Below are 25093 nucleotides of genomic sequence, written 5' to 3'. Positions count from 1 at the left end.
GTAACATATCAACACAGATGACAGTCTCAGAAATCCTAACACATGCTGAAGATGAGGAATAAGGTAATATCACTCTGGACATCTACAATAAATGTCTATACATTTAGACCAGCCTTAAGTTTATATAAAAGCAACAGTACATTGTTTATTGGCTCTTGCATTATGGTAATCCTTTAATAATGAGCAAGATTACCTCTGCCTGCTAGCCATTAAGGATTTTAAAGGGGTCATATGATGCCAGTGTTACAAGCTGCTCATGAATAGATAAGATCCCTAAAGTTGCAAAAATTAAAATCTCAAACCCAAAGAGATATTCTTTATAAAAGTTGAGACTCATCCACTCCCCCTAAAATTCCTTGTTTTAACGCCCACACATCTATGTCACGATGTGGGGAGATTTGCATAACACCACCCAAATGTCCACACAAAGAAATAAGGTGTAACTTTGATTTTTGCTGTTGCTGCCGGCACCATGTTGTGGAGACGATGTTTCATTGTGAAAGCAAAAATACTTTGTTTGGCCCTCCAAAAGAGGACACAACTAGAAATCAGTGGTTAAGGGACTGTTTCCCAATCGCGTGAGAGAAGACTACAATGCCGGCTGTTTTGACTCACAGTCTATAAGTACTTTACATATTTAAAGGATTTTCCACAAGTTTTGAGCAAAGTAGCGCTTGCTATTCGTCGTTTCTCCAATCACAAATGCAGACATGGTTTTATGTTTATGCGTCGCATTGCAACTCAACATGTAAAAAGAATGTATACGTTATTATAATCAGTAATTATGTCCTCTTTGTAGTGGGTTTTATAGTTTTTGTCTTGTAGCACCTGTGTTTGGGACAAGCATCACAGTATTGGAAGGGGCGTAACATACAACTTGAAATGTTAAAGTATTAGTGCATGAAGAAATTAATATTAGCCAAGATTAATAAATGTTGTAAATGTATTATTTATAGACAAATACTAAGAATTGCAAAAACTAACATGAGTACTAATGTATATAATTTAAAAATATTACAATTTCATCATTTACCAAGTCATTAAAAGACAAAATAAATATCGCAAAAATATTAATTATATTGTAAAATTTGGTTTAATCTGGTTTATTTTTAATGCGGTGAAACAATCAAATGTTGGTATAATACAGAGATTAACAAGAAAAATGACAAAACCTGAACTATAATGTCAAAAATATCCATGTTTTAGAGTAAGACACTGGTGGCTGAGGCAAACCTCACAGAAAATATAACAGCTGTCACCAGAGAACACTTTTGCACTAAACGTTTTTACAGCCATTTTAAGTGTGTGGCCCTAAATTATCTATGTTAAATCAGTTTTGCATATTTTTGAGAATATTTAAAATACAAAAAAGATGCAAAAGGTGAGATTACTCCCTGCAATGCAAGTATCAGGTTGTGTTCAACAGTATGTTGGATTGAAACCTTCTGATTCCAATTAAGGCTAAAAATCAGTCCATTACGAGCATATTCAACTGTTGGGAAAGGAACATCTGACTGCTTCCCAAACATCACCAAAGTGGCGCGACCGGACTCTAAAACACAGACTGAGTGATGACGGAGTGGGTTTGGAAGTAAAAAACTTTGACAGTAATCTCAAGGATGGCAGTTGAGGCCCTGTTCATTTGGACAGTTAAATACAGGAGGAACAGTAATTCATGTGGTGGTGTTGAATTCACAGTAAAGGAGGAATGCTGACTCAGACATCAGAAAGAAAGACAGCCGGAGAGAGGAACTGCAAGAGCATTTTTTTTTTTTTTTACTTTCTGCAAAGATTCTGAACATAACCCAAACGTAATGTTTAAAATTAGATTAAAACCTAAATATCTCCAACCTAATTGCTTTAAATAACCAGCAATCCAAAATAGCTAACTTTAAGCTCATTTTTCCAACTCCCCTAGAGTTAAACTGTTGAGTTTTACCATTTTCTAATCCATTCAGCCGATCTCATGGTCTGGCGGTAGCACTTTTTAGCTGCTATTTTCTGCTATTGCTACAACTACACAAACTAGCTGGGGACTATTTCAGGCGCTGCGTGATATCACTGCGTCTGCTGCATCCATGGTAAGGCAGCAAAGTTCCTTGATTACACCGGAATGAAAGTATAGTTCCTAGCCATTTGGCCAAGAAAATCACAACCTTTCATTTTCCGTCAGTCTTGGTTCACGATGTAACTACAGAAGAGTCATGTTTTAAGTAGGAAAAATATAGAAACTTTTGGTCATTTTTGAGCAAGATGGTAACGGTCTAATCAGATTGAATGGTCTATGCTAAGCTAAGCTAAAAATGCTACCGCCAGACCCGGAGATCAGCTTAATGGATTCAAAAACATTAAAACTCAACCGTTTAACTCCAGGGGAGTTGGAAAATGAGCTTATTTTCAAAAACATTGGTGTGTTCCTTAAAGACACTTTTCTTTTTTTACAGAAACTGAAGAGCCCCCTAGTGGAATTTAAAACCAAGCATTGCTGAAATGTCTTGCTAATATAAAAGATGGGAAGTAAAAAATCTTATATTTAAAAAAAACTCTTATATTTTCTGATTCTGCGCTAGATCCATTGCTTCAGCTGGAAGGCTGAGAGCTGAGAGTTTTTGCTCCCACATGGTTTCCACTACTTTGTACAGTTCCATGGTGGCTTTGGCATCTTCTACTGATGAGTGGCCTCCCTTCCCTGTCTGAAAATATAAGAGAGAGTTATTCAGTAGAAAAAAAATAGAAAGCCATTTTTATTTTCTTTATAAAATAGTCTGACATTTCCTCTGTCAATCCAGGGATTCAAGAGCTGCTTTGAACCGACTCCAGATTTAACATCTTAAATGTCTGACAGCTGAACTTCTCTAAGCACTCTGATCTTTGTGGCAGTGGTGAAACTGACATCCACTGAGATATGTTTCAACTTTCTGTGCTGAGTTAAACCCACCTGTATGTCCTTTTTGAGAATAGCCTTAGTGAGCCTCTTCAGAGACACCATTTCATTCACAGGCAGCCCAGCTTTCTGGTTTAGCAGTGGAATCCGTGCCGTATCTCGTGTTTGGCAAGCAGGATGGAAATATTTTAAGGCCTTGAAGTCATTATTGATGGCATGGCCCACAACCACTTTCCCTGTTATTATCTTCACAATCTGCAAAATGTGTAATAATGCTTAGTAGACTTATTAGACAAAACCAATCAGAATATTACTGGTTCGTCATTACTTTGTTTTGAGCACATCTACATAATTAAAAATAGAACAATCTAAAATCAGTAGTTTTAAATCATATGAATTTAGACACCAAAACTTTGTAACATACAATATCAAAATGGATACTCATTTGGAGATAAATAATATATTTTACTGCATTACATTGAATTATTAGTGATTTAATGATTTAAGTGAGCATTAGATGATGGCAAATGTAATCTAAATGTAAAAATATTGAAATGAGCATGAACAATTAAAGGGTTAGTTCACCCAATAATCAAAATTATGTAATTAATGACTCACCCTCATGTCGTTCCAAACCCATGAGACCTCCGTTTATCTTTGGAACACAGTTTAAGATATTTTAGATTTAGTCCCGAGAGCTCTCAGTCCCTCTATTGGAACTGTGTGTACGGTATACTGTCCATGTCCAGAAAGGTAAGAAAAACCTCATCAAAGTAGTCCATGTGCCATCAGAGGGTCAGTTAGAATTTTTTTAAGCATCGAAAATACATTTTGGTCCAAAAATAGCAAAAACTACAACTTTTAACTCCCTCTGAGTTAAAACAAACCAATATCCCGGAGTAATTCATTACAGTACACTGACTGAACTGCTGTGAAGAGAGAACTGAAGATGAACACTGAGCCGAGCCAGATAATGAATGCTTCATTGACTCCTTCACGAGTCAAGAACTGCTTCCATCAGTTTTCGGATCACCAGTACTTCTTTCGGACAGTTCGATTCAATACACCGGTTGAAGAAAAACCGGTTCTTTTGCGCTCGATGTAATGGCGTCATTTGCGATGACTGCCCTTCATTCCAGCCTTCGGTTTACCCACGCTCATAAAATTAGCACAGAATCAGTTCAGAATCAATCACCAAAAGAATCAGTTCATTTCAGACGCTCTGTGTGTCGGTCTGCTTCACGCTGAATCACACATGTGCAGTATCATCAGCTCCTCGGTTCTCGAATCGGACACGTCTAACAGAAACGGTTCTTGCCTTGAGAATGAGTCAGTCTTTTGTTCATTATCTGTCTCGGCTCTGCGTTCATCTTCAGTTCTCTCTTCACAGCAGTTCAGTCAGTGTACTGTTTGAGTAAATGAATTACTCCGGGATATTGGTTTGTTTTAACTGAGAGGGAGTGTCAGCCACATTAAAAAAGTTAACAGCTTAAGTCATTTGTGGATTAATGCGTATTGGAGACGCGAACTGTTTAAAACGATTCAGTTCGATTTGGTGAATTGTATTTTGTATTTTTGATGCATCAAAAAATTCTAACTGACCCTCTAATGTCACATGGACTACTTTGATGATGTTTTTCTTAACTTTCTGGACATGGACAGTAGGCCATACACACAATTTCAATGGAGGGAGTGAGAGCTCTCGGACTAAATCTAAAATATCTTAAACTGTGTTCCGAAGATAAACGGAGGTCTTACCGGTTTGGAACGACACAAGGGTGAGTTATTAATGACATAATTTAAATTTTTGGGTGAACTATCCCTTTAAATCACATTTTGTTGCTTTGCAGCCTGAAATGAAGATGGACACAGTTTTTGTTTTATCCAGTTATACCCACTGTAACATGACCACTTAAGTAGAGACACTTTTTCATACCTCTTTTTGTGCATGTTCAAAGGGTATGGCATGGAGGAGGTCCCGCCTCCTGATTCCGCTCCAGCGAGTGCGGAAGTCTGTCACTGGATCGATGGGTTTGATATATTTATCATAAATCACATCACCCTCGTAGTTGACGATACTGCAGCGGGCGAGTTCATTGCGACACCCCTTCGGTCCTGTTCCCACCATCTCACAGTCCATTGCCACATATTTCAAAGGTCCGAGGGTGCGGGGTGCCGCTTGGTCTGTCGGATGTCTTTGAGATGTGGAGGCAGTGGATGGAAATGAAAATGTGGAAAACATCTGTGCAGAACCAGAAGGCTCACTTGTCTTATTAGGCAGATAAGAGGTCACTTTGGGAAAAATAGCACCTGGGTTTGATTGATCGCCTCCATTGAACTGCATGTACTTTTTTTTATTTTTCTGCTTGTTTTTGTTTCGCTTTTTATTTTGTTTGTCTTTTAAAAAACCCTTTTGCTCCAGGTAATGTCTCCTTCCTAGGAAACGTTCATGTTTAGCATTTCCTCTGGATTTACCTGATTTGCCTCCACTAATAGGCTCATAATCCAGGTTCAACATAAGCCCTGACATTCTTGTACTTCCTCAAAGGTTGATTACAGCAGGTGTCTTCTTGATGTTCTTTTACTATTAAATAGAGAAAAAGAACGACTGTTTAGACAAAGAACTAACATGACTACACAAAATTATTGTCATAATCATTCCACAGAAAAGTTCACTGTAAATTTTTTTAAATGCGAGTGTGACCCTGGACCACAAAACCAGTCTTAAGTTGCTGGGGTATATTTGTAGCAACATCCAAAAATACATTGTATGTTTCAAAATTCTAGGTTTTTCATTTATGCCAAAAATAATTAGGATAATAAGTAAAGAACATGCTACATGAAGATATTTAGTAGATTTCCTCCTGTAAATATATCAAAACTTAATTTTTGATTAGTAATATGTATTGCTAATAACTTAAGCTGAACAAGTATAAACTCGATTTTCTCAATATTTAGATTTTTTTGCCCCCTCAGATTCCAGATTTTCAAATAGTTGTATCTCGGCCAAATATTGTATGATCCTAACAAAACAATAAATCAGTGGAAAGCATATTTATTCAGCTTTTGGGTGATGTATAAATCTCAATTTTACGGTCTCAGAGATTGACACTTAAGACTGGTTTTGTGGACCAGGGTCACGAATAATAAAAATAATTAGAGATATATCTAATAACATTAACTCAATAAATAAAAACATGACAAAAACAAAAAAAGTACTGAAATAATTAAAAGGATTACAATAAATAACTAAAGTAAATATTAAATCTATAATAAAATACTTCAGTGAAGAAAAAAAACGTAGGTATGTAACACAAACTAATATTTTACAGATCTGTATAATAACTTTTCACGGTGTAAAATGGGTATTTTAAATACAGTAAAATATACAGATGGCTTTTAAATTAAGCTCGGACATAATGCTTCTGGGGGGGATCGTGGCATGTAAACGTTTCAAAACACAATCTTTTATTAATCTATTCAAAGGCACCAGCATCAATTCACAATATGAGATAAACACTCAAAAGGAGAGCTGACAGTTTTACTTGACATTTTCGATTTTCTTACAGTTCCTGGAGTCTTATAGGTTTTGAATAAAAATAACAGGTCTGTCTTTCACATAAATTATGAACATTGCTCTTGAATTGGATATGAAAGCACATTTTCAAGACCGAGGACAACTTATCTAATTTAGCCAATTCGCTGAGTATTAACTTACATTGTGCATTTATATTGTTCATAAGCTTTCAAAGTCGCCGCACACATACCATTATTTGCTCCACAATGTCGATCTTTGATATATATATTTTTCCCTATTATTGAGTTCAACACAAGCATGTCGCTCGTGCGACTGCATATGTACTTCCGGGTCAGAGTTTAACGGTTTTTAGAAAGTTCGGCTCTTTCGAACATTTCAATTCACAGAACCGGTTCATAAACGAATTCAGTGAATCTTTTCTATGTCAGGAAGTAATTGCAGTAGTGCAGGTTCTAAAGGTTTCTGTTTACTGTTCATTAAGTTTTCGTTCGACGCCAGTTTTATTATTATGGTATATCATAATTCAAATCCCATTTGTGAACGATTCGTTCATGTCAGTTCCTGAATCAGTTGAACCGAATCATTGATTTGTTCAGGAATCGGATATCACTAGTAGGCGTGCTACATGTAACGTAAACACAAAAGTCGTAATACGTTCCCAGTTTTTTTTTTTTTTATTATTAATTTATTATTAATAAATGGCTACTCGGATTATTAAAGGGCACTCGGTTTACTCTGCATGTTGTTTTTGGTACTGAAGAAATGTTTGTTGTGGCTTTTTCAGAGGCTGTCAACCTACAGACACATATCAGACTCCTACATAATAGTAATGAATCAACACCTTCTGCTATTTAAGTGTGTGTGCATTATAAACATATGTTTTGATGTTTGTCAAGAATTCAAGTGCGAGTGTAACAGTAAACGAATAATATCTTAAAGTTAAGCTGTGGGGTTTCTGTCAGTTTAAATATTTATGTACATGTGAAAGTGTAACGTTATCTGTGTTTCTCCGTGCACGCAGGAGTTATTCAGTGAGAGTTTGTGAGATACTCTGCCTGTTGAGCTGGTCTGCAGCCAGACTCTATTGGCCAACCTCGGTGATCTTACACCCCCAAAGAGCGCTGATCTGCTGCTGGATAAAGAGATCAAGGACAAGCGGGAAATGAGTTTATTCTTATATAATATATGTTAACAACACCTTGCCTTAATTTAAGATAATGTTACAACGTCAGAACATTGCTCAAAACCCACTTGTTTTGTAACCCACGAGGAGCATTTGCCTGTAGAAAAAGCTTTGAGATGCACGACATGATAAAATATATACTTAGAATGCAAGGAAAAGTCTTTAAGTGTCTGCAAAAACTAGTTTTGCTTTGGGACCAATTTTTTATATTGGACATCAAGTGGTAAATACAATAGAAAAAATTGCTTATAGAACCAATGTAATTGTAGTATCACTAAAATCCTTTTATGGGTTTTATTAATATTTCGAATTAGTTTTTATTATTATTATTTCATTTTAATTTTAAAATTGTTGTAATTGTGTTGTTTTCATTAGCTACTTGTTTTAAAGTAAATAATATACATATAAAGTAACATATATCAAGTGTTTCCTCTGCAGCTGGTTTGCTATAAAATACGTTGTTGTGTAGCTATATTATTTCAGTTAATGTTTTTACTACAAGTATTGAAAAAACATTTTTTTTTTCATGGTTTTAATTTGTTAACTATATTAACCCTGTGTTGTATAAAGGTAAACTCCTTGAAATGTATGTAGTTTCAGAAGTGTTAATAACTTAAGGATTAATTTATTAATATTCATAATTTATGTAAGTTTTTTGTGATTACAGGGATTTATTTTTTTACTCAAAATATCAGTATCTGCCAAATAAAGCATTTTAGATATTAATATAACTTATAGACTATTCATCAAAGTTTCTGTGACCTTTCTCCATGTTCACTTTTCTAGTTGTAGAAATAAGTCTTTCAAAATTCCCTTATTGTATAATTATAATTCATCTTTGTATTTTCATATTTAGGTTTCCAGAGTGAACTTCTTTTTCCCCATGCAACCTGGTACTGGTGGCTGTCAAGCCCAAAGAAGCACAGAGCTGAATGAAATAACATGCACTAAGATAGTAGAATCCAACTTCTGAATTACAACCACATAATTAGATTAACAGTAACATATTATGAATGAAATGCTTTTAAATGAACTGTTTCACAAACCATCAGACATTTGGGAACTAAAATAAGAGGTCTGATTCTCTGTTTTCCAGAGTGACTCATTAATGGCTCATTGTCAGCCATTTTTTCCCATCATGCTTGCTTTCACACATAACCAAAAACTGTGCCACATTTTAAATGAGTTTTTGTCTGAGTTAGAGAGAGGGAAATTCTTCAGATTCTAAACTTTTAATATATGTTTTTTTTCTGTATATATATTTTAACCATCCTAAAAATACATATTTCAGTCAAACTGTTTTGTGTTTTTTCATAATTGTCACACTGGATTTATTGCATGAAATTTTCTCAATTTTATTTTTTAAGGCACAGGATTTATATTATACTGGGCAAATTTGCTGTTGTCTATGGTTAACCTCTATTCAGTATTCAGACACAGAATCTACTGTACAGGTGCTGGCATTATAATTAGAATATCATAACATACTTTTCATGTTCATACTTTTCAGTTGGCCAAGATTTCTAAAAATCCTTTCTTTTTATTGGTCTTAAGTAATATTCTAATTTTCTAAAATACGGAATTTGGGATTTTCCTTCGTTGTCAGTTATAAGTCAACGAAATGATTATATCTACTGTACGACCGCAGGTGTATGAATGCTTGATCTGTAAATAAAAAGTTTAAATGTTAAGGCCGACATGTCTTTTTTAACCTATAGATGGCACTCTTACAACAAAGTCAGGTCCAACCTTGAAAGGCCCCATGATATCTCTAGCACTTATAATTTGCTGCAGTGACAAAGATGCGCATTTTAAAACTTAGAGAAATTAGAAGCGGTGTTGTATTAAAATGATTCATTAAAACAAATGTAAATAATTTTATTCCATAATTACAATTAATAACTTAGTTCTTCAGGATTTACATAACTTATAACTGTTCTACTTAAGTGATAAGGTTTAAAATTATTTTGCACTCTTTATTATTTAGGACACTTCCAACATTTAAGGATTTTTCCCAGGTCTGGAGATCACTTTCAGAATTCCTTCATTATATTTAGGTTTGCCAAGACTGTAAGAAGTGGGAATCCTGCTGGCTCTTAAACAAGAATAAATTATCAAGAGAACAGAGGAAATACAGTATGATGACGGTTTAAATCTTGATGATAGGTTTTAACTTATTACATGTTTTGTTTTATTGCAAATCATTAAGCAATCTTGCTGCCTTTGGCTCCATACAAAAACACTGAACTGTTAAGTGTGCACAAGATGCACTGCCAAAACTGTACTTTCCATACCCACGCTTACTAGTCTGTAAGTCACTGGAGTCTTTATTTCTGATAAATTACATTTTGTAAATGTTATCACACAACTGAAGAGAGACATGGAAGACAATTAATGCTTCATGCTCTCTTCAAAGAACTCATTACACGCCACTGTGAGAGCAGCCACCAGCACAACAAACTCCTGAAAGTCCACCTCTCCATCCCGGTTTTCATCCAAATCAGACATGATCTTCTCCACAACCATGGGGTCTTTACTTGCCTACAACAGGACACATAGTTATTCTTCTATTATGCATGTGAGCCATTAATGTTACTAAACGTTGTAGTGCAACATAACATGGCTAAAACTTACAGCTAAAAAGTCACTGAGTTCTCCCTGAAGCAAGCTCTTGAGCTCAGCTTTGCTTAGCTTGTACTTGTCTCCTTCTTTGGAGGAGTATGTGTGGAACACTTTAATCAGGCCTTCCATGGCATCTTCTAGTTTTGAAACCATGTTGTTGCTTTCCTCTTTAGAAAATGTATTCTGGCAGAAAAAAAAAAAAGAAAAAAAAGAAAAAGAAAAACACATTTTGCAAGTCAAGTCTACATCTGAACAGCATGCAGGTATTTTAGTGGACTATCTGCTCATTCATTTATATGAATTTTCTGCATTTAATAAATGCATGAAAATGCACTCAATTATGGTATTGTAAAAATCCATAGCCCTTTTTTATTCTTAAAAGCATGCAAGCTACTGCACAGACACCTGCTGACCCCAGGGGCCTCTCCATCCCTCGAAGAATGAGGTTACACAGCCACTGAGGAATTTAATATCGGTGAGCGAACAGGCCTTTTGGCATTCGCAAGCTGATGACGATCATGAGGGAAATGGAAGACAGGTGTACATCAATTATTCAGTTAGTCTTTTGTATAAACTAAAGGCTCCGATGGTCTGTTTATCCACCATTAAGAAAGGTAGGCCTTTTATTAAATGGCTATTAAATCTAAATCTCAAGTAGAATTGGTCAATATTGAAGACTTTAAAACACTGAATTAGGAATTACGATCAAAACAACCAGACTGTAAAACAATCCATTAATGAGCTAATGAACGCCAACTTAAATTCGGCGATATTAAAGTGAGTTTAATTAAAGCTGATAGAAGAATCACTCATATTGGTCACAACATGCGAGTATGTCGTACCTATTAAAATGCAAATACATCCTTATTATCTGTGCCAAATAATAATGTAAATAAGTCACTCTTAACATAGATTAACCTTTGACGTCAATATTTACCTTTAAGTGGCATTTATTCTTAAACCATTGTCAACTTTGTTTACAATTAATGGCGTAGGCTATATAAAATACTTTCATAAAGTTGTTGTAATCAGCATTAATAAGTCTATAAAAGAAAGAAAACTATCATTATCAACTTACCTAGACAAAGAAGTGGCAACTAGTGCTTGAAAAGTTTCTTGTGCTCATTCATTAAATAGCGTCCATTCACCTGGCCAAGTAGGCGGGGCTTCTTCCAAACGCAGCCCGCACGTCTAATGACGTCACCAAACACGCTCACACAATCGAAGATGCGCTTAAATACATTATTAGATCAGTTGTTCTCAAACCTGTCCTGGAGTGCCCTCCAGCCCTGCACGTTTTGTATGTCTCCCTCATCTATTACACCTGATTCAACTCATCGGCTCATTGGTAGAAACTGCAAGACATGAAGTGGATGTGTCAGATACAGGGAGACATACAAAAGGTGCAGTGCTGGGGGTACTTCATGGAGAGGTTTGAAAACCACTGCATTAGATGATATCTCATGTTTAAGTAAATAAATCTGTAACTATGCAAAAATCTTGTTTTTTTTTGTTTTGTTTTTTTTTACGGTTCACAGTGGAGCACTACACATGCTTTGGGTTTTTTTGTGATATGCAACCAGGTGCCATGGGATTGACTATTAATTAACCCATTCAAAGATACAATGAATTCACAAAGCTATAATTTTGATGATTGCTAATTTGTCAGGAAAGACTCATCGCTTTGTGATGTTTAGTCATGTGCTGAAACTTGGAGCATGACTCTCGAGGCCAACTAGTGAATTCCTGGCATCATTAAGTCTCAGATCTCACCCGAGTAGCCTACTCGCTTTTCATTTTATTAAAACATTTTTTCGGTTAAATGATATCGGTGTCAGGCTAAAGGAATCTGATGTTGTGCAATGTAATGAGGTAAAGTAAGGCATGTTTGTGGTTTGTTGGCGTTTCATTATCATAGTAATAAATGTGAGTAGAATTAATCTATAAATGACATTATAAAATTGTATTTGTTTTACAGAAATTTTTTTTTTGTTAACTAAAATTAATACAAAAACATTTCCACTACTTGAAGCAAAAGAAACATTAACTAAAATAAATTTAAATATAAAAAACCTTGTATTATTTTATTTCAGCTAGCTGCCAATGCTAACGTTTTTATTTTTTATTTAGCTTAACCTGAAGTACTTACATAATAAAAACTAAATAAACTAAAACTATGTACATAAGCATAAAAAAAAGTAACCTAATAAAATCACAAAAAAAAAAAAGACTAAAAAGCACAAACATAAAATATAAAAACTACTTCAAAATATTAGGAAAAACTGTAATACTATATCACTGATATTGAAATAATACTAAAGTAAAAGCAGTACCACCCACACCAACACACACAAAATATTGATGACCAAACTTCTGCCACATTTGTTATCACTCTGAATGTTTCCACACACACAAAAAAAAAAAATCACATGAGAAAGTAAAACTATAAAACTATAACAAGGCTGCAAATCGGATAACATGATGCATCATAACTTCTTGTTTATTTGCAAGGATCCATCTGTTCAGTAAAATACATTTTATGATTCACCATTTACAACTATAGACCAGACATAAACACATCATTACTGGAGTTGAATGTGAAGTTAGCTGTGGGGTTATCAATCTCGGAGTGAGGGGCACACGTTATGATTAATCCAGATCATAAAGAATAATAGAATGACAGTGAAATTATATACCAACTGCTTTGACATAGAGCAGCCATTAATATCATTAATAAGAAACATTTTTAAAGAGGTCTATTAAACTGTGACCAGTATAGATTTATACAGTATATATATATATATATATATATATATATATATATATATATATATATATATATATATAGTCTTTTTAAAAGAATGATACTATTTTGTGTGGTAACATGACAACTTCATCATAATATAATTTTTCATAATATGATCTATTCATAGTCCTGACATCACCATCATTTTTTATTAGTTCCATGTAGAATAATGGAAAAAAAGAAGATATTACACTTTTAATCACAAATTCAGATACAAAATACATTTATATGTCAAAATTTGAGACATTTAAAAGTCTGAAAAGAGTATTTACAAAAATTCTAATATTTTCATTAAAATATATTAAGACATTATTTAAAGACACAATTACATACTGGCATAAGGTGAGGGAACAGTATAGCAGTTCACTACGCTAATTAAGATAAGTATATATACTTAAGTACATAGAACTGTATTGATTGTCAGAGTGAGCATGTGTTGTTGTGTATGCTATGGGCTACTAGGTCAGTAAATGACTGTCTAGATCGGTTTGTTTTGCTTACTGACTGAACATATGAGTCAGAATGATCTTTTTCCAGTCTTTCTGCAACCAATGAGTCAGACAAACCGGTTTAAATGATTCTTAGCTTAACATCAATGCAGATCAGTTACCATGAAGCACGTCATATTTTGAATGTTGGGAAAATAAATGATGCATGTTCTGTCTGGTCATCTCTGCCAATGATATATTATTTATGTCTTTCAAGCAAGTTCTTTTAAAGTTGGTTGGCATCTGTTAGAAGGCTGATCATTGATTTGGTGGCCATCTTCATATGTAGTTTTAGTATCTGCAGAACTCTGGTCCTGTGGCAGCTCAATCAGGGAGACAGACCTCACTGAAGACAGGCGGCTATGACGGCTGGTCGTGCGCTGTCTTGTTATGTTTGGTTTGCCCAGAACACTCCTCAGCTGGACCCAGAAAAAGCTCTGTTCTGTGGGCTGCTGGGGCCACTCTAGGTAGGTTTTGGTATTGAGCATCTTTTTGAGCTTGCAGTATTTACTTGGAAGAGATGTGGGATCTATGGGCTCCTTCAGAATCAGGATGACATCACTGAATGTCTTGCCAATGGCCCGTTGTTGGGCGAAGTAGAGCTCATAGTTGCACCAATCACTGTTCACAAAGTTCCGTGACAACACGAAGATCACCTTAATAACAAGAAAACATGTTAGGATGCTGTTTTGAATTTTTTTGTCCACATTTTGTTGCTTTGTTTGCCTTCTCTGAATTTTTTGGGGGTTATTTTATATGATGCTCATTTCCACCTCAGATTAAATAAAATAGAATAAGATAATTGTGAGAAATGTAATGTAATACAAAGTTGAGAATATAAATAAAGCTACACTTGGAACATTTACATTTACATTGTGTGATATAAAGTTACAAGTGTCAGATATGTGGAATAATCATGTGGCGTCACACTGTACATAACTGTACATAAACTTGAATTTCTATTTTATCTATTTCTATTCAAAGAAATCCCCTTTGGGAAAAAAAATTCACAGTTTCCACAAAATATTAAACGGTACAATTGTTTTTACCATTAATAATAATAATAATAATAAAATATGAGCATCAAATCAGCATATTATTATAATAATTTATGAAAAACCATGTGACACTGAAAACTGGAGTAATGACTTCTGAAGATTCAGCTTTGCAGTCACATGAAAAAGCCACATTTTAAAATTTAATAAAATATGAATCCGTTATTTAAAATCGTAATATTTCAAGTTATTGCTATTTTTTATCAAATAAATACAGCCTTTGTGAACATGAGACTTTTTCCAAAAACATGATAAAAATCCTAACCACCTAAATTGGTAGTATATGATGTTGTGAAATATGAAGTCATCGTTATGGGAAATAAGGTTGCAATTGTAAAATATATATAGAACGTTTAATTTTTTTTACTCTGAGATGGAAATAAGCTTCTATAATTTGAAGGCTTAGATATTTACGTGCAAACTACACTTTTGTGATTTTGGATAATCCTTATTCTGAGAATTTGAAGAATGCCGACATTGCATGTTTCTTTGTAAACAGGCATCTTTGAAGAATAGAAATGTGTGTGGACGCACCTTGTGACTATCTTCAATGTTCTCAATGATGTTGTCAATGATCCACTTCCCTGGAGTGAAGTCTCTTTCATGGATGCAGAGGCGGTAAGGAGGCTTAGAATTCTCTAAACAAGGGAGCAGCTGGTTTCGTACCCAGTCTGCATCCACGTGGCTGTAAGAGATGAAAGCATGAAAGGTGTAGTCCACAGCCTGACCTGAACCTTCTTTATGGGCCCTGTACTTGGCTCTGATGATTTGGTATGTGGTTTTTATGTACCATGGCACGTGAAAGATGTAGCACAGAAGCATAAGACCAAGGACAACAACCACTGTTGTTGACACAGAGATGATGATAACGAGTGTAATATTACAGGCTAAATGACCAGGGAAGTATTGTGATACCATTGTGTTGAGAAGGTGCTCGGGATGGTAGCACTTGTAGTTGTCTGGCCAGTCTGTGATGCTCACCATGCCCTTGTTTGTGGTTTCCTGTATGAAGGTATAGAGATCACAGATACAGTGGTATGGGTTGTTGCCTGCAGTCAGGACACGTAGGCTAGGCATGTCTTTAAAAGAAGTCATGCTAACAAGTCCAAAGGAGTTTCCATCTAAAGCGAGCGTCCTCAAGTATGGATTCCTCCAGCCGGAAGGAATGAACTTGATCTTGTTGCCGCTGAGGAGGAGCTCGGTCAGATTGGATGCCTTAATAAAATAGTCCATGTCAAGCTGGTCTAGGCTGCTGTACGAAAGATCAAGGAAGCTTACAGAAGTGGGAAGGCACTTAAAACTGTTGCTCGTCAGACTATTATGATGAGCAATTACTTTGTTAATGGTCTGTCTCCAGTAACAGACACGATTTCCCGTATATTGCAACTGGTTGTGGCTCATATCGATTGTAGTCAGCTTGACAAAGTCTTTGGTCAGAGATGCCAAGTCACTGAGGTTGCTAAGTCGATTACGGCTAACGTTAAAGGTTTCAAGCTCGTGCAGTATGTTTGTAGTGTCACATAGCGGGTTATAAATATAACTGTCCCTAAGCTGGTTGTTAGAGATGTCCAGAAGTTCAACACTTTTCATCTCCTGCCACGAATCGCACGGCACGCTGTTGAAGTTCACATTCCATACAATGAATTGGCGGACATGATTGAGCCAGGTAAAGCTCCAGTCGAAGCGCATTATATCTGGATTACTGATGTCCCTGTGGAACAAAACAGGAAGATCAAACCAATTAAGAAGATGAGAACGCCTAATATATAGATATGAGAATCATAAATAATTTAGTCATTCATGTTCTAATTCCTCTAAATGATTCTGATTCCTTGATGGTTCCATTAATAATTAATATTGTACTTTTAATAAATAAATATAATAATTGTTGGCCAAAGAAGAGTTTGTAGTTGCACCACTTGCTGTACAATAAGTTCTGTGACAACACAAAGATAATGCATAATTTGCTTAACGCATACCTTGATAATGCCATTTGTGTTTTTAGTAAATTTGACATATGTGCGAATAATAATAAATATAAATATAATGTATAAATACAATAAAAAGAAATGCAATTCCACTGCCAAATGATGAGATCATTTCAATAATAAAAAGTTTCTTTATATGCGGTTTATCACGGCACTCTAAGATTTATATCAGATTGTAAACCTTCAGCTCATCATTGTACTTTGTATAACAGAACAGCTTGGCCTTTGTCTATCAGAGGAAAAATGCAGTGGTATTTAATCATTCATAAAGTCATCTTGGGATGATGCCTTCATATCTTTGTTGTCTCATACAACGGAAAAAAAATGTTGAGAAATATTTCCTTCCTCCTCAATGTTGTTATACTCTCTCGGTTCCTTGTTCGAACTGAACTGGGTGAGGAGGCATTTATATATGCAGCACAGTCTAACTGGAATCTGAAAGCTGAAATAACAAACTTTGCTGTTTTTGGATCATTTTTAAAACATTTATTAGACAATTGAAAGATGACATTTAATTTTTCTTGGTCTGGTTTTGTTTTTAAAATTTGTGATGAAACTAATTGTATTGCTGCCCATTTTGGACAGGACACTCCTTTAAAAGATATTTTTATTCTCAGAGAGGTTTTCCATGTTAAATAAAGGTTAAGAATTTCTTGCATAATACGTTTTTAACTTTTAAAGACTTTACGGCCTTAACTATACATTACACCAGGAAATATGTGGTAACATATTTAATTGTTTTATTTTGAAGAAAAATAAAGACACATAACATATCTTTATAATATGAACAACCAGTCAGTGAAAGTCACTGAAAGTCTCAGTTAATTGTAAGTTACAGTACATGTACAGTATTTGATTCAATAATATATATATATATATATATATATATATATATATATATATATATATATATATATATATATATATATATATATATATCTTAGTAGAGTAATTTGTTACAATGAAAAGGTAAAAGAATCCAGTGTTTTGTTTTGTTTTTTGAAAAATGGAAAAAGTTCTAATATGAAACTAGGTCTCACTTTTTTGAATCTTACATTAAAAAAACAAACAAACAAACAAAAAAACCCCGTAATATTAGGATAAATATTTTAGCATTTTTACATTTACATAGAAAAATATTGAAGTTAATATAACTTACGAGAGCACCAGCTTTTCCAAGGTCAAGTTCGTCACACTGGATCCCTGTGTTCTATTCAGTGAACGAGCAAAGTCGATGAACAGCAGTTCCAGGGCTTCGATCGAACTGATTTCCACATTTACCAGAGCCATTCTCATAACTTCCTCACTGAATTTACCTCGATAGAAGGTTAGGAGTGGAGTCTTTACATACTGCAGGCCATAAAAAATATCCTGTTTACCAGTATAGTACTGAAATTCAAAAAGGTTTCGGAAACGTAGCATATCAAAAGTCTTATTTGCCAGATCTTTCAATATCATAGGAAGTATATCTGGTTTTTTGTCAAACGCTATATCGAGCCACAAGTTTTTTGTGTTAAGGTAGCTGAAATACCCAGGTTCATAACTTTTAAAACCAGTGCCAGTTTTAATAGCAAACTTGTCCAATGAAATGTTTTTCAACACAGAAATGTCACGGCTTCCCAAACTACTGACCAGGGGTCCACCAATGGATAGCATTTTTAACTGGGTAAACTTCAAAAAAGAAGCATCCAGAGATGCTTGAGTGTACAAATTATTGGACATTTCTAAATCCTTCAAAAATTTGAGTGGCTCAAGAGCTTTAAATGGAATTTCTGTCAGAGAGTTATTAAATAAGTTTAGTTTCTCCAAAAAAACGTTTCCCTGAAAGGCATCATCCACAATCAGAGAGATGTTGTTGAAATTAAGCTTGAGGACTCGCAAATGACTAAGTTTGAAAAAATCTTGTTTGCTGATGACCTGTATGGTATTGAAAGACAGGTCGAGCTCTTCCAGAGAGGCAGGCAGATATGTTATAGGCACATGGTCCAGCCGTAGACCTTTACAGTCTGCTGAACGCCTGTCAGATGTTATTGTACAGGGCAGCTTGGCTTTAGCTGGTTTAATGTGCACAACTGCCTGGAGGCTGAGAAGAAAAGCCATTGAAATAAACATTCTCATGGGCATTGCTTAGATCTGAAACAAAGGATGTGGAAAAATATTTCCGTTATTAGCAACCCAACCTTTCAGTTTATGTTAGAATAATAAAAATGCTTAATGACATGCACATGGTACAGCAAGCAAATCAAGCTCAGAATTCACTTAAAATATGCCTTGTTTACTGGAAAAGATAAGAAATTATTTTAACTACAGTATATTTATATATGTAATCGCTATGTAAGCATGCCTGACAATGAGGAAATGATAAAGTTGGCAGACAATAAATGGTTCAATTCAGTCGTGAATCAGTCATAGTGTCAGTTTTCAGTTTCAAAAATCAAATGTTTTCACAATACACCTAGTGTTCAACAATGTCTAATGTTGATGTTTGAAAATGTGAGCATATCTCAAAATCAATCCTAATGTTGCCATGCAAATATGAAAAAATGTCAAACATCCTGTTTAAAGGGGTCATATGACTTGGCTAAAAAGAACATTACTCTGTGTATTTGGTGTAATGCAATGATTTAAAAAAAAAAAACATTATTTTCCATATAATGTACATTATTGTTGCTCCTCTATACCCCTCCTTTCTGAAATGTGTAAATTAATAATTAATAAAATAAGCTCATCGTTCTGAAAAGCAAGGTTTACGCCAAGCTATCCGATGCCTTGTGATTGGTTGAATACCTCAAGTGTGTGACGGAAATGTTATACCCCTTAGCTACTGTAATGACAAAAACAATAAGACCATTACAAACAAGGCATTTCTTGCATCCAGGGGAGACATAATTACAGATTATAATGACTTATACTGTTTTTTTATGTGTTACGTTGTGCATCGCACTGAGTAAACATAAAACCATGTCTGATCAGAGAAACAACAAACACTACTCTACACTGTTAAAAACTTGTGTTTGAATCATCAGTGGCACATCCTTTAAATATGTAAACATACTTATAGACTGTGAGTCAGAAGCACGAAACTGTCCTTGCAAATTGGAACTGCCCCACTTTATAGAAACAGACACCGTATTGTAGGCCACTCTCCCAGGAAACCATCCTCGTCCTTCGTAAAATGTGCTGCTCACATCTGAATATTTGGGTTGGACTGTTCTGGAACAGTGTTGTTAAGACAATTTAACCACTGATTTTTAGTTGTGTCCTCTTTTGGAAGGCCAAGCAAAGTAGAATCGCTTTTACAACGAAGTTACGCCTACTTTCTTTGTGTGAACATTTGGGCGGTGTTATGCAAATCTTCCCACATCGTGACGTAGACATGTGGGGACGTGTTAGAACAAGCCATTTCAGGTAGCCATGGTTGACTCTTAACTTTTTTAAAGAATATCTTTTTGGATTTGAGACTTTTAGTCTTTGCAACTTTACAGATCTTCTTTATGCACCAAGAGCTTGTAACACTCCAAAGAGAAAGGACATTTTTCATTTGCATCATATGACCCCTTTAATAGTTATAGACTTTATTTTACATTATTTCTTTACACTATAAAAGATCATATCGCATGCAACAAAAAAAAGAAAAAAAAAAGAAATGTTTTACCTTTTGCATGAGAACCTGTAGTTTCTCAAAGTCTGGGTTTGTGGAGGAAGCAGCGATCCACAATAAACCTTCCAATTTCATCTGTTGGAAAGAGTGATTAGTCAGTCAAAATGTCTTTAAGAGTCCAAATGAGAGTGTAATGCTTATGCACAGTAATAATAAAACACCTGTTTGCCATGTGACTTAATGCGCAAATCAATATTTCTGACAAGGACAGAAAAAGGAAATTATTAACCTAAAGTAGCTCTGCACTCTAGAACAGACCCTTCATTGCTGTCTTTACTTCCTTAATGGGAAAAAAGGTTCTGTGCCGAATTCTATTAAGTGATTCAATGTTTCATCAGCATAGCAGGATTTTTACAGGAAAGAAAGTTCCTTGCAAGTTCTGTTAAGTAATTCAGTGTTTCACTGGACTAGCAAGATTTTCATTTTCTTTTTGTTTATAATTAAGGGGAGAGTGGACTTGGTTGCAACAAGGGGCTGTTGAAACATGGCTTATTTCTCTAATCAAGAATAAGCTACAGTTCATACTCACATGTCCAATTAGCCCCTTATCCTTCCTGGAAGAAAGCAGCAACATGTGACCATTCCTTCTTTAAAAAAATATGTTTATGGTAAAAGAGTAAAATAAATTTGTCATACTGTCTAAGCTGTTTGTGTGAAGCAGCGTAAAGACATAGCTGGCATGTGTCAAAGCTAGTATAAGAGGTTTTATCAAAAGGAAAAATTGAAACGCGTTGTTGTAAGTGGAAGTGTCCCAACATGCTGTCCCTTACCACAATATTGATGTGAAAGCTTGCCATAACATTACAAAATTTTCATTTTATGGATTAATAAAGAACCCCTTTCAATAGTCAGGTATCTCACCTTTATATATATATATATAATTTAGAGTGTAATGTGGACTTATTTCCTTCTCTCTCACCCTCTCTGTCACACACACACACACACACATACTTATAAAGTCAGTTTAATAAATTAAATAATGGTAGTTTTGTTTTGTATCTTGAAAGTAAACGTATTGCCACTTGGTTAACTGCTAGTTAGTCAAACTGTCTTTATATAATGGCTATGTTTTTGCAACTCAGTTCAGTAAACTTTCACAGAAGTTAACAGAAGTAGGCTATTATTAATTTTTTTTTTACTATTATTGGTTTTTATACAGCCAGTTTTACTTATTTGAAGTCCCTATCTGTGCACAAATAAAATAAAGAAATTGCTAAATGATATTTAAGAATTTGAATTACATGTAAGAGAATGTTGCAACCGTCCTCTGTTAAGGTGCTATAAATTATATGTATATTATCATGTACATGTTACAGCAGTGTAGGTGGGTAGCTTTAATGTAGGCTATTAAAATTTTGGCTTTCCAATACAAAACTTCTCTGAGAGACTGAAGGAAATGCAAAAACTGTTAACAACCATACCCTCTCTCCCTGCCTACACTACTCAGCTTTGTACTCAAGCAAACATAAAGCCTATTTGACCTGGGTGAAAAAAAAAGCACACCTGTTCAAGAGTCCTACATCAGTCAAGAAGTATTTGGGGATGTCAAGTCTCGCGAAAATTCACTATTCAGTGTTTGGTTCGGTTATATCGCACTTAGCCTACACTAGAATAAATATTGTGCTAATAAAAACGAGCAGGAGGGATACAATCGAAGAGGAGGGATAAAACGGTGTTTATGAAGTTGTTTCCGTTAGTACACGAGTCTTTAAGATTTGATTAATTTGATAAACGTTTAAAAGACAAGCAAACACGCTTGTGCAAACACAGGTGTAGTTTAGTTAGCGACTGTTAGCTACATACGGACCAATAGATTTAAAGTCGGTAGATAATTTTGCAGAAGGCAGATAGCCTATATCAAAACAACGTATAGCATGCCCCGCTCTTTTTTATAATATATAAGACAAATTAATGCTCACCTCTGTCGATGATCTGGGGGGGAAAACGAGTTTTCAATCCTTCTAACTCGACTCTCATAAAGTTGCTCCAGACGTTCCCCGCAGTGGACACTTCAGATGTATCAACAAAAATGTTCAGGGTAAGTTTGAGCACATCGTATCAACTTTCACCGAGTTCCTTCCTTCAAGCGGTAACGTTCCGCCCTGTAATGGTTCAGCTGTGTTAAGAGGACGGCTGTTTTGAGAAATGAATCTCATTTAAAGCATAGTTCACCCAACAATGGAAATTCTGTCATCCTTTACTCACCCTCATGTCGTCCCATTCCTGTATGATTTTCTTCTTCGACCAATTCAGTTTAGACATACAGGTGCTGGTCATATAATTAGAATATCATCAAAAAGTTGATTTATTTCACTTATTCCATTTAAAAAGTGAAACTTGTATAATATATTTATTCATTACACACAGATTTATATATTTCAAATGTTTATTTATTTTAATTTTGATGATTATAACTGACAACTAAGGACAATCCCAAAATGAGAATATTAGAATATTGTGAAAAGGTTAAATATTGAATACACCTGGTGCCACACTCTAATCAGCTAATTAACTCAAAACACCTGCAAAGGCCTTTAAATGGTCTCTCAGTCTAGTTCTGAAGGCTATACAATCATGGGGAAGACTGCTGAACTTGACAGTTGTCCAAAAGACGACCATTGACACCTTGCACAAGGAGGGCAAGACACAAAAGGTCATTGCAAAAGAGGCTGGCCGTTCACAGAGCTCTGTGTCCAAGCACATTAATAGAGAGGCAAAGGGAAGGAAAAGATGTAGTAGAAAAAAAGTGTACAAGCAATAGGGATAACCGCACCCTGGAGAGGATTGTGAAACAAAACCCATTAACAAATGTGGGGGAGATTCACAAAAAGTGGACTGCAGCTGGAGTCAGTGCTTCAAGGACCACTATGCACAGACGTATGCAAGACATTGGTTTCAGCGGTCGCATTCCTTGTGTCAAGCCACTCTTAAACAACAGACATTGTCAGAAGTTTTGTCTCACTTCAGAAAGGACTGGACTGCTGCTGAGTAGACCAAAGTTATGTTCTGATGAAAGTACAGTTTGAATTTCCTTTTGGAAATCAGGGTCCCAGAGTCTGGAGGAAGAGAGGAGAGGCAAACAATCCACGTTGCTTGAGGTCCAGTGTAAAGTTTCCACAGTCAGTGATGGTTTGGGGTGCCATGTCATCTGCTGGTGTTGGTCCACTGTGTTTTCTGAGGTCCAAGGTCAACGCAGTCATATACCGGGAAGTTTTAGAGCACTTCATGCTTCCTACTGCTGACCAACCTTATGGAGATGCTGATTTCACTTTCCAACAGGATTTGTCACCTGCACACAGTGCCAAAGCTACCAGTACCTGGTTTAAGGACCATGGTATCCCTGTTCTTAATTGGCCAGCAAACTCACCTGACCTTAACCCCATAGAAAATCTATGTGGTATTTTGAAGAGGAAGATGCGATTTATTCCAGACCCAAGAATGCAGAAGAGCTGAAGGCCACTATCAGAGCAACCTGGGCTCTCGTAACACCTGAACAGTGCCACAGACTGATCGACTCCATGCCATGCCACATTGCTGCAGTAATTCAGGCAAAAGGAGCCCCAACTAAGTATTGAGTGCTGTACATGCTCATACTTTTCACTCGACCAAGATTTCTAAAAATCCTTTCTTTGTATTAGTCTTAAGTAATTTTCTGAGATACTGAATTTGGGATTTTCCTTAGTTGTCAGTTATAATCATCAAAATTAAAAGAAATTAACATTTGAAATCTATCAGTCTGTGTGTAATAACTGAATATACAGTAATATGCAAGTTTCACTTTTTGAATGGAATTAGTGAAAGAAATCAAATTTTTGATTATATTCTAATTATATGACCAGCACCTGTATAGGTAAGCTTCTTTATCATCTCTCTACAGTTTGGTACAACATAAGGTTTAAAATGGTAGTCCACCCAAAAATAAAAGTTATGTCACTTACACACCCTCATGGTCTTCTGTAGAACACAAAATATTGTGAGATATATTGGAGAAGGGTTTTTTTTTTGGTCTATTCAATGGAAACCAAATGAAGATAACCAAAACTGTTAATTTGCCAATTTTCTACAGAATATCTTGTGTGTCTTTGAAGAAGAAATTATTGTAAATAGACATATTTAAATGTGTAACGGATTAAATCGAAAAAAGAAATACAATTTTGGGTGAACTGTCCCTTTAAATATCTGTTACCACAATTAGTTCACTCTTTGCCTTTGCCAAAGACATCTGCTAAATTAACATGTAACCACATGTTGAATGCTTATTGCCAAGGAAATTCCCTCATGCTCTTTCTACATTGTGTAGCCTTATGCCATACACTCTTATAAATAAAGCGTCTTTACAATGCCATAGAATAACCTTTTTGTCTAAATGGTTCCATAAAGAACCTTTCTGTTTCAGAAAAGGTTCTTTATGGTGAAAGAATGTTCTTCAGATTATAAAAAGGTAAGAAAGAGATGCTGTAAAGAACCTTTGACTTTATGGCATCACTTGAAGAACCTTTTGAAGTGCCTTTATTTTTAAGAGTGTATTACAGCTTTTTAATGGTTTAAATGTACTCTTTCACAGATCATCGGTGCATTTTTTGTCTTTATTTAAACTCCTTTAGTAGTAATTTATATTCAAAAATGCTTTTTGCATGTTCTCTAATGTTTGAACATGTTGACTCGAAAGGCAACATTTAACCTTAAATTGCAAAAAAGCATTTTGTACCACATATATGTTAAAATAGTGTGTGTGTGTGTGTGTGTGTGTGTGTGTGTGTGTGTGTGTGTGTGTGTGTGTGTGTGTGTATATATATATATATATATATATATATATATATATATATATATATAAAAAACACTGATGAACAATACAAAACAAAATTAAG

At 35.1% G+C, this 25093-nt stretch overlaps 3 protein-coding genes across 10 annotated transcripts; all 3 read right to left on the bottom strand.

Moving 5' to 3' along the window:
• Window positions 1-1074: 1074 nt before the first annotated feature.
• On the bottom strand, window positions 1075-6800 carry isg20l2 (interferon stimulated exonuclease gene 20-like 2). Of its 2 annotated transcripts, none has more exons than XM_052618556.1 (4): window positions 6652-6800; window positions 4821-5468; window positions 2939-3139; window positions 1075-2693 (listed from the first exon to the last, which is right to left on the bottom strand). In XM_052618556.1, the coding sequence occupies exons 2-4, from the start codon at window positions 5412-5414 to the stop codon at window positions 2547-2549; spliced, it is 942 nt and encodes a 313-aa protein (XP_052474516.1). In that variant the 5' UTR covers window positions 5415-5468; window positions 6652-6800; the 3' UTR covers window positions 1075-2546. The 2 variants fall into 2 exon arrangements, with proteins under 2 accessions (XP_052474516.1, XP_052474517.1); XM_052618557.1 differs by having other exon boundaries at window positions 6603-6762.
• A 3116-nt stretch (window positions 6801-9916) lies between these two features.
• On the bottom strand, window positions 9917-11468 carry LOC128030706 (protein S100-A1). 2 transcript variants are annotated; one of them, XM_052618558.1, is made up of 3 exons: window positions 11306-11468; window positions 10240-10410; window positions 9917-10146 (listed from the first exon to the last, which is right to left on the bottom strand). In XM_052618558.1, exons 2-3 carry the CDS (start codon window positions 10378-10380, stop codon window positions 9997-9999), a joined length of 291 nt encoding a protein of 96 aa, XP_052474518.1. In that variant the 5' UTR covers window positions 10381-10410; window positions 11306-11468; the 3' UTR covers window positions 9917-9996. The 2 variants fall into 2 exon arrangements, with proteins under 2 accessions (XP_052474518.1, XP_052474519.1); XM_052618559.1 differs by lacking the exon at window positions 11306-11468 and adding an exon at window positions 10633-10664.
• A 1242-nt stretch (window positions 11469-12710) lies between these two features.
• On the bottom strand, window positions 12711-22346 carry LOC128030704 (toll-like receptor 2). Of its 6 annotated transcripts, none has more exons than XM_052618550.1 (6): window positions 22145-22346; window positions 20755-20779; window positions 20220-20300; window positions 17724-18697; window positions 15111-16287; window positions 12711-14177 (listed from the first exon to the last, which is right to left on the bottom strand). In XM_052618550.1, the coding sequence occupies exons 4-6, from the start codon at window positions 18686-18688 to the stop codon at window positions 13734-13736; spliced, it is 2586 nt and encodes an 861-aa protein (XP_052474510.1). In that variant the 5' UTR covers window positions 18689-18697; window positions 20220-20300; window positions 20755-20779; window positions 22145-22346; the 3' UTR covers window positions 12711-13733. The 6 variants fall into 6 exon arrangements, with proteins under 6 accessions (XP_052474510.1, XP_052474513.1, XP_052474511.1 ...); XM_052618553.1 differs by having other exon boundaries at window positions 17724-17914; window positions 20755-20812; window positions 22145-22345; XM_052618551.1 differs by lacking the exon at window positions 20755-20779 and having other exon boundaries at window positions 17724-17914; window positions 18482-18697; window positions 22145-22345.
• Between the last annotated feature and the right edge of the window lie 2747 nt (window positions 22347-25093).

Source organism: Carassius gibelio, chromosome A16 (genome assembly GCF_023724105.1).
Source record: "Carassius gibelio isolate Cgi1373 ecotype wild population from Czech Republic chromosome A16, carGib1.2-hapl.c, whole genome shotgun sequence".
In the NCBI taxonomy this organism is placed as follows: domain Eukaryota; kingdom Metazoa; phylum Chordata; class Actinopteri; order Cypriniformes; family Cyprinidae; genus Carassius; species Carassius gibelio.
Note: the sequence above shows the minus strand (reverse complement) of the source record. Positions and strands in the feature narration are given on the sequence as shown.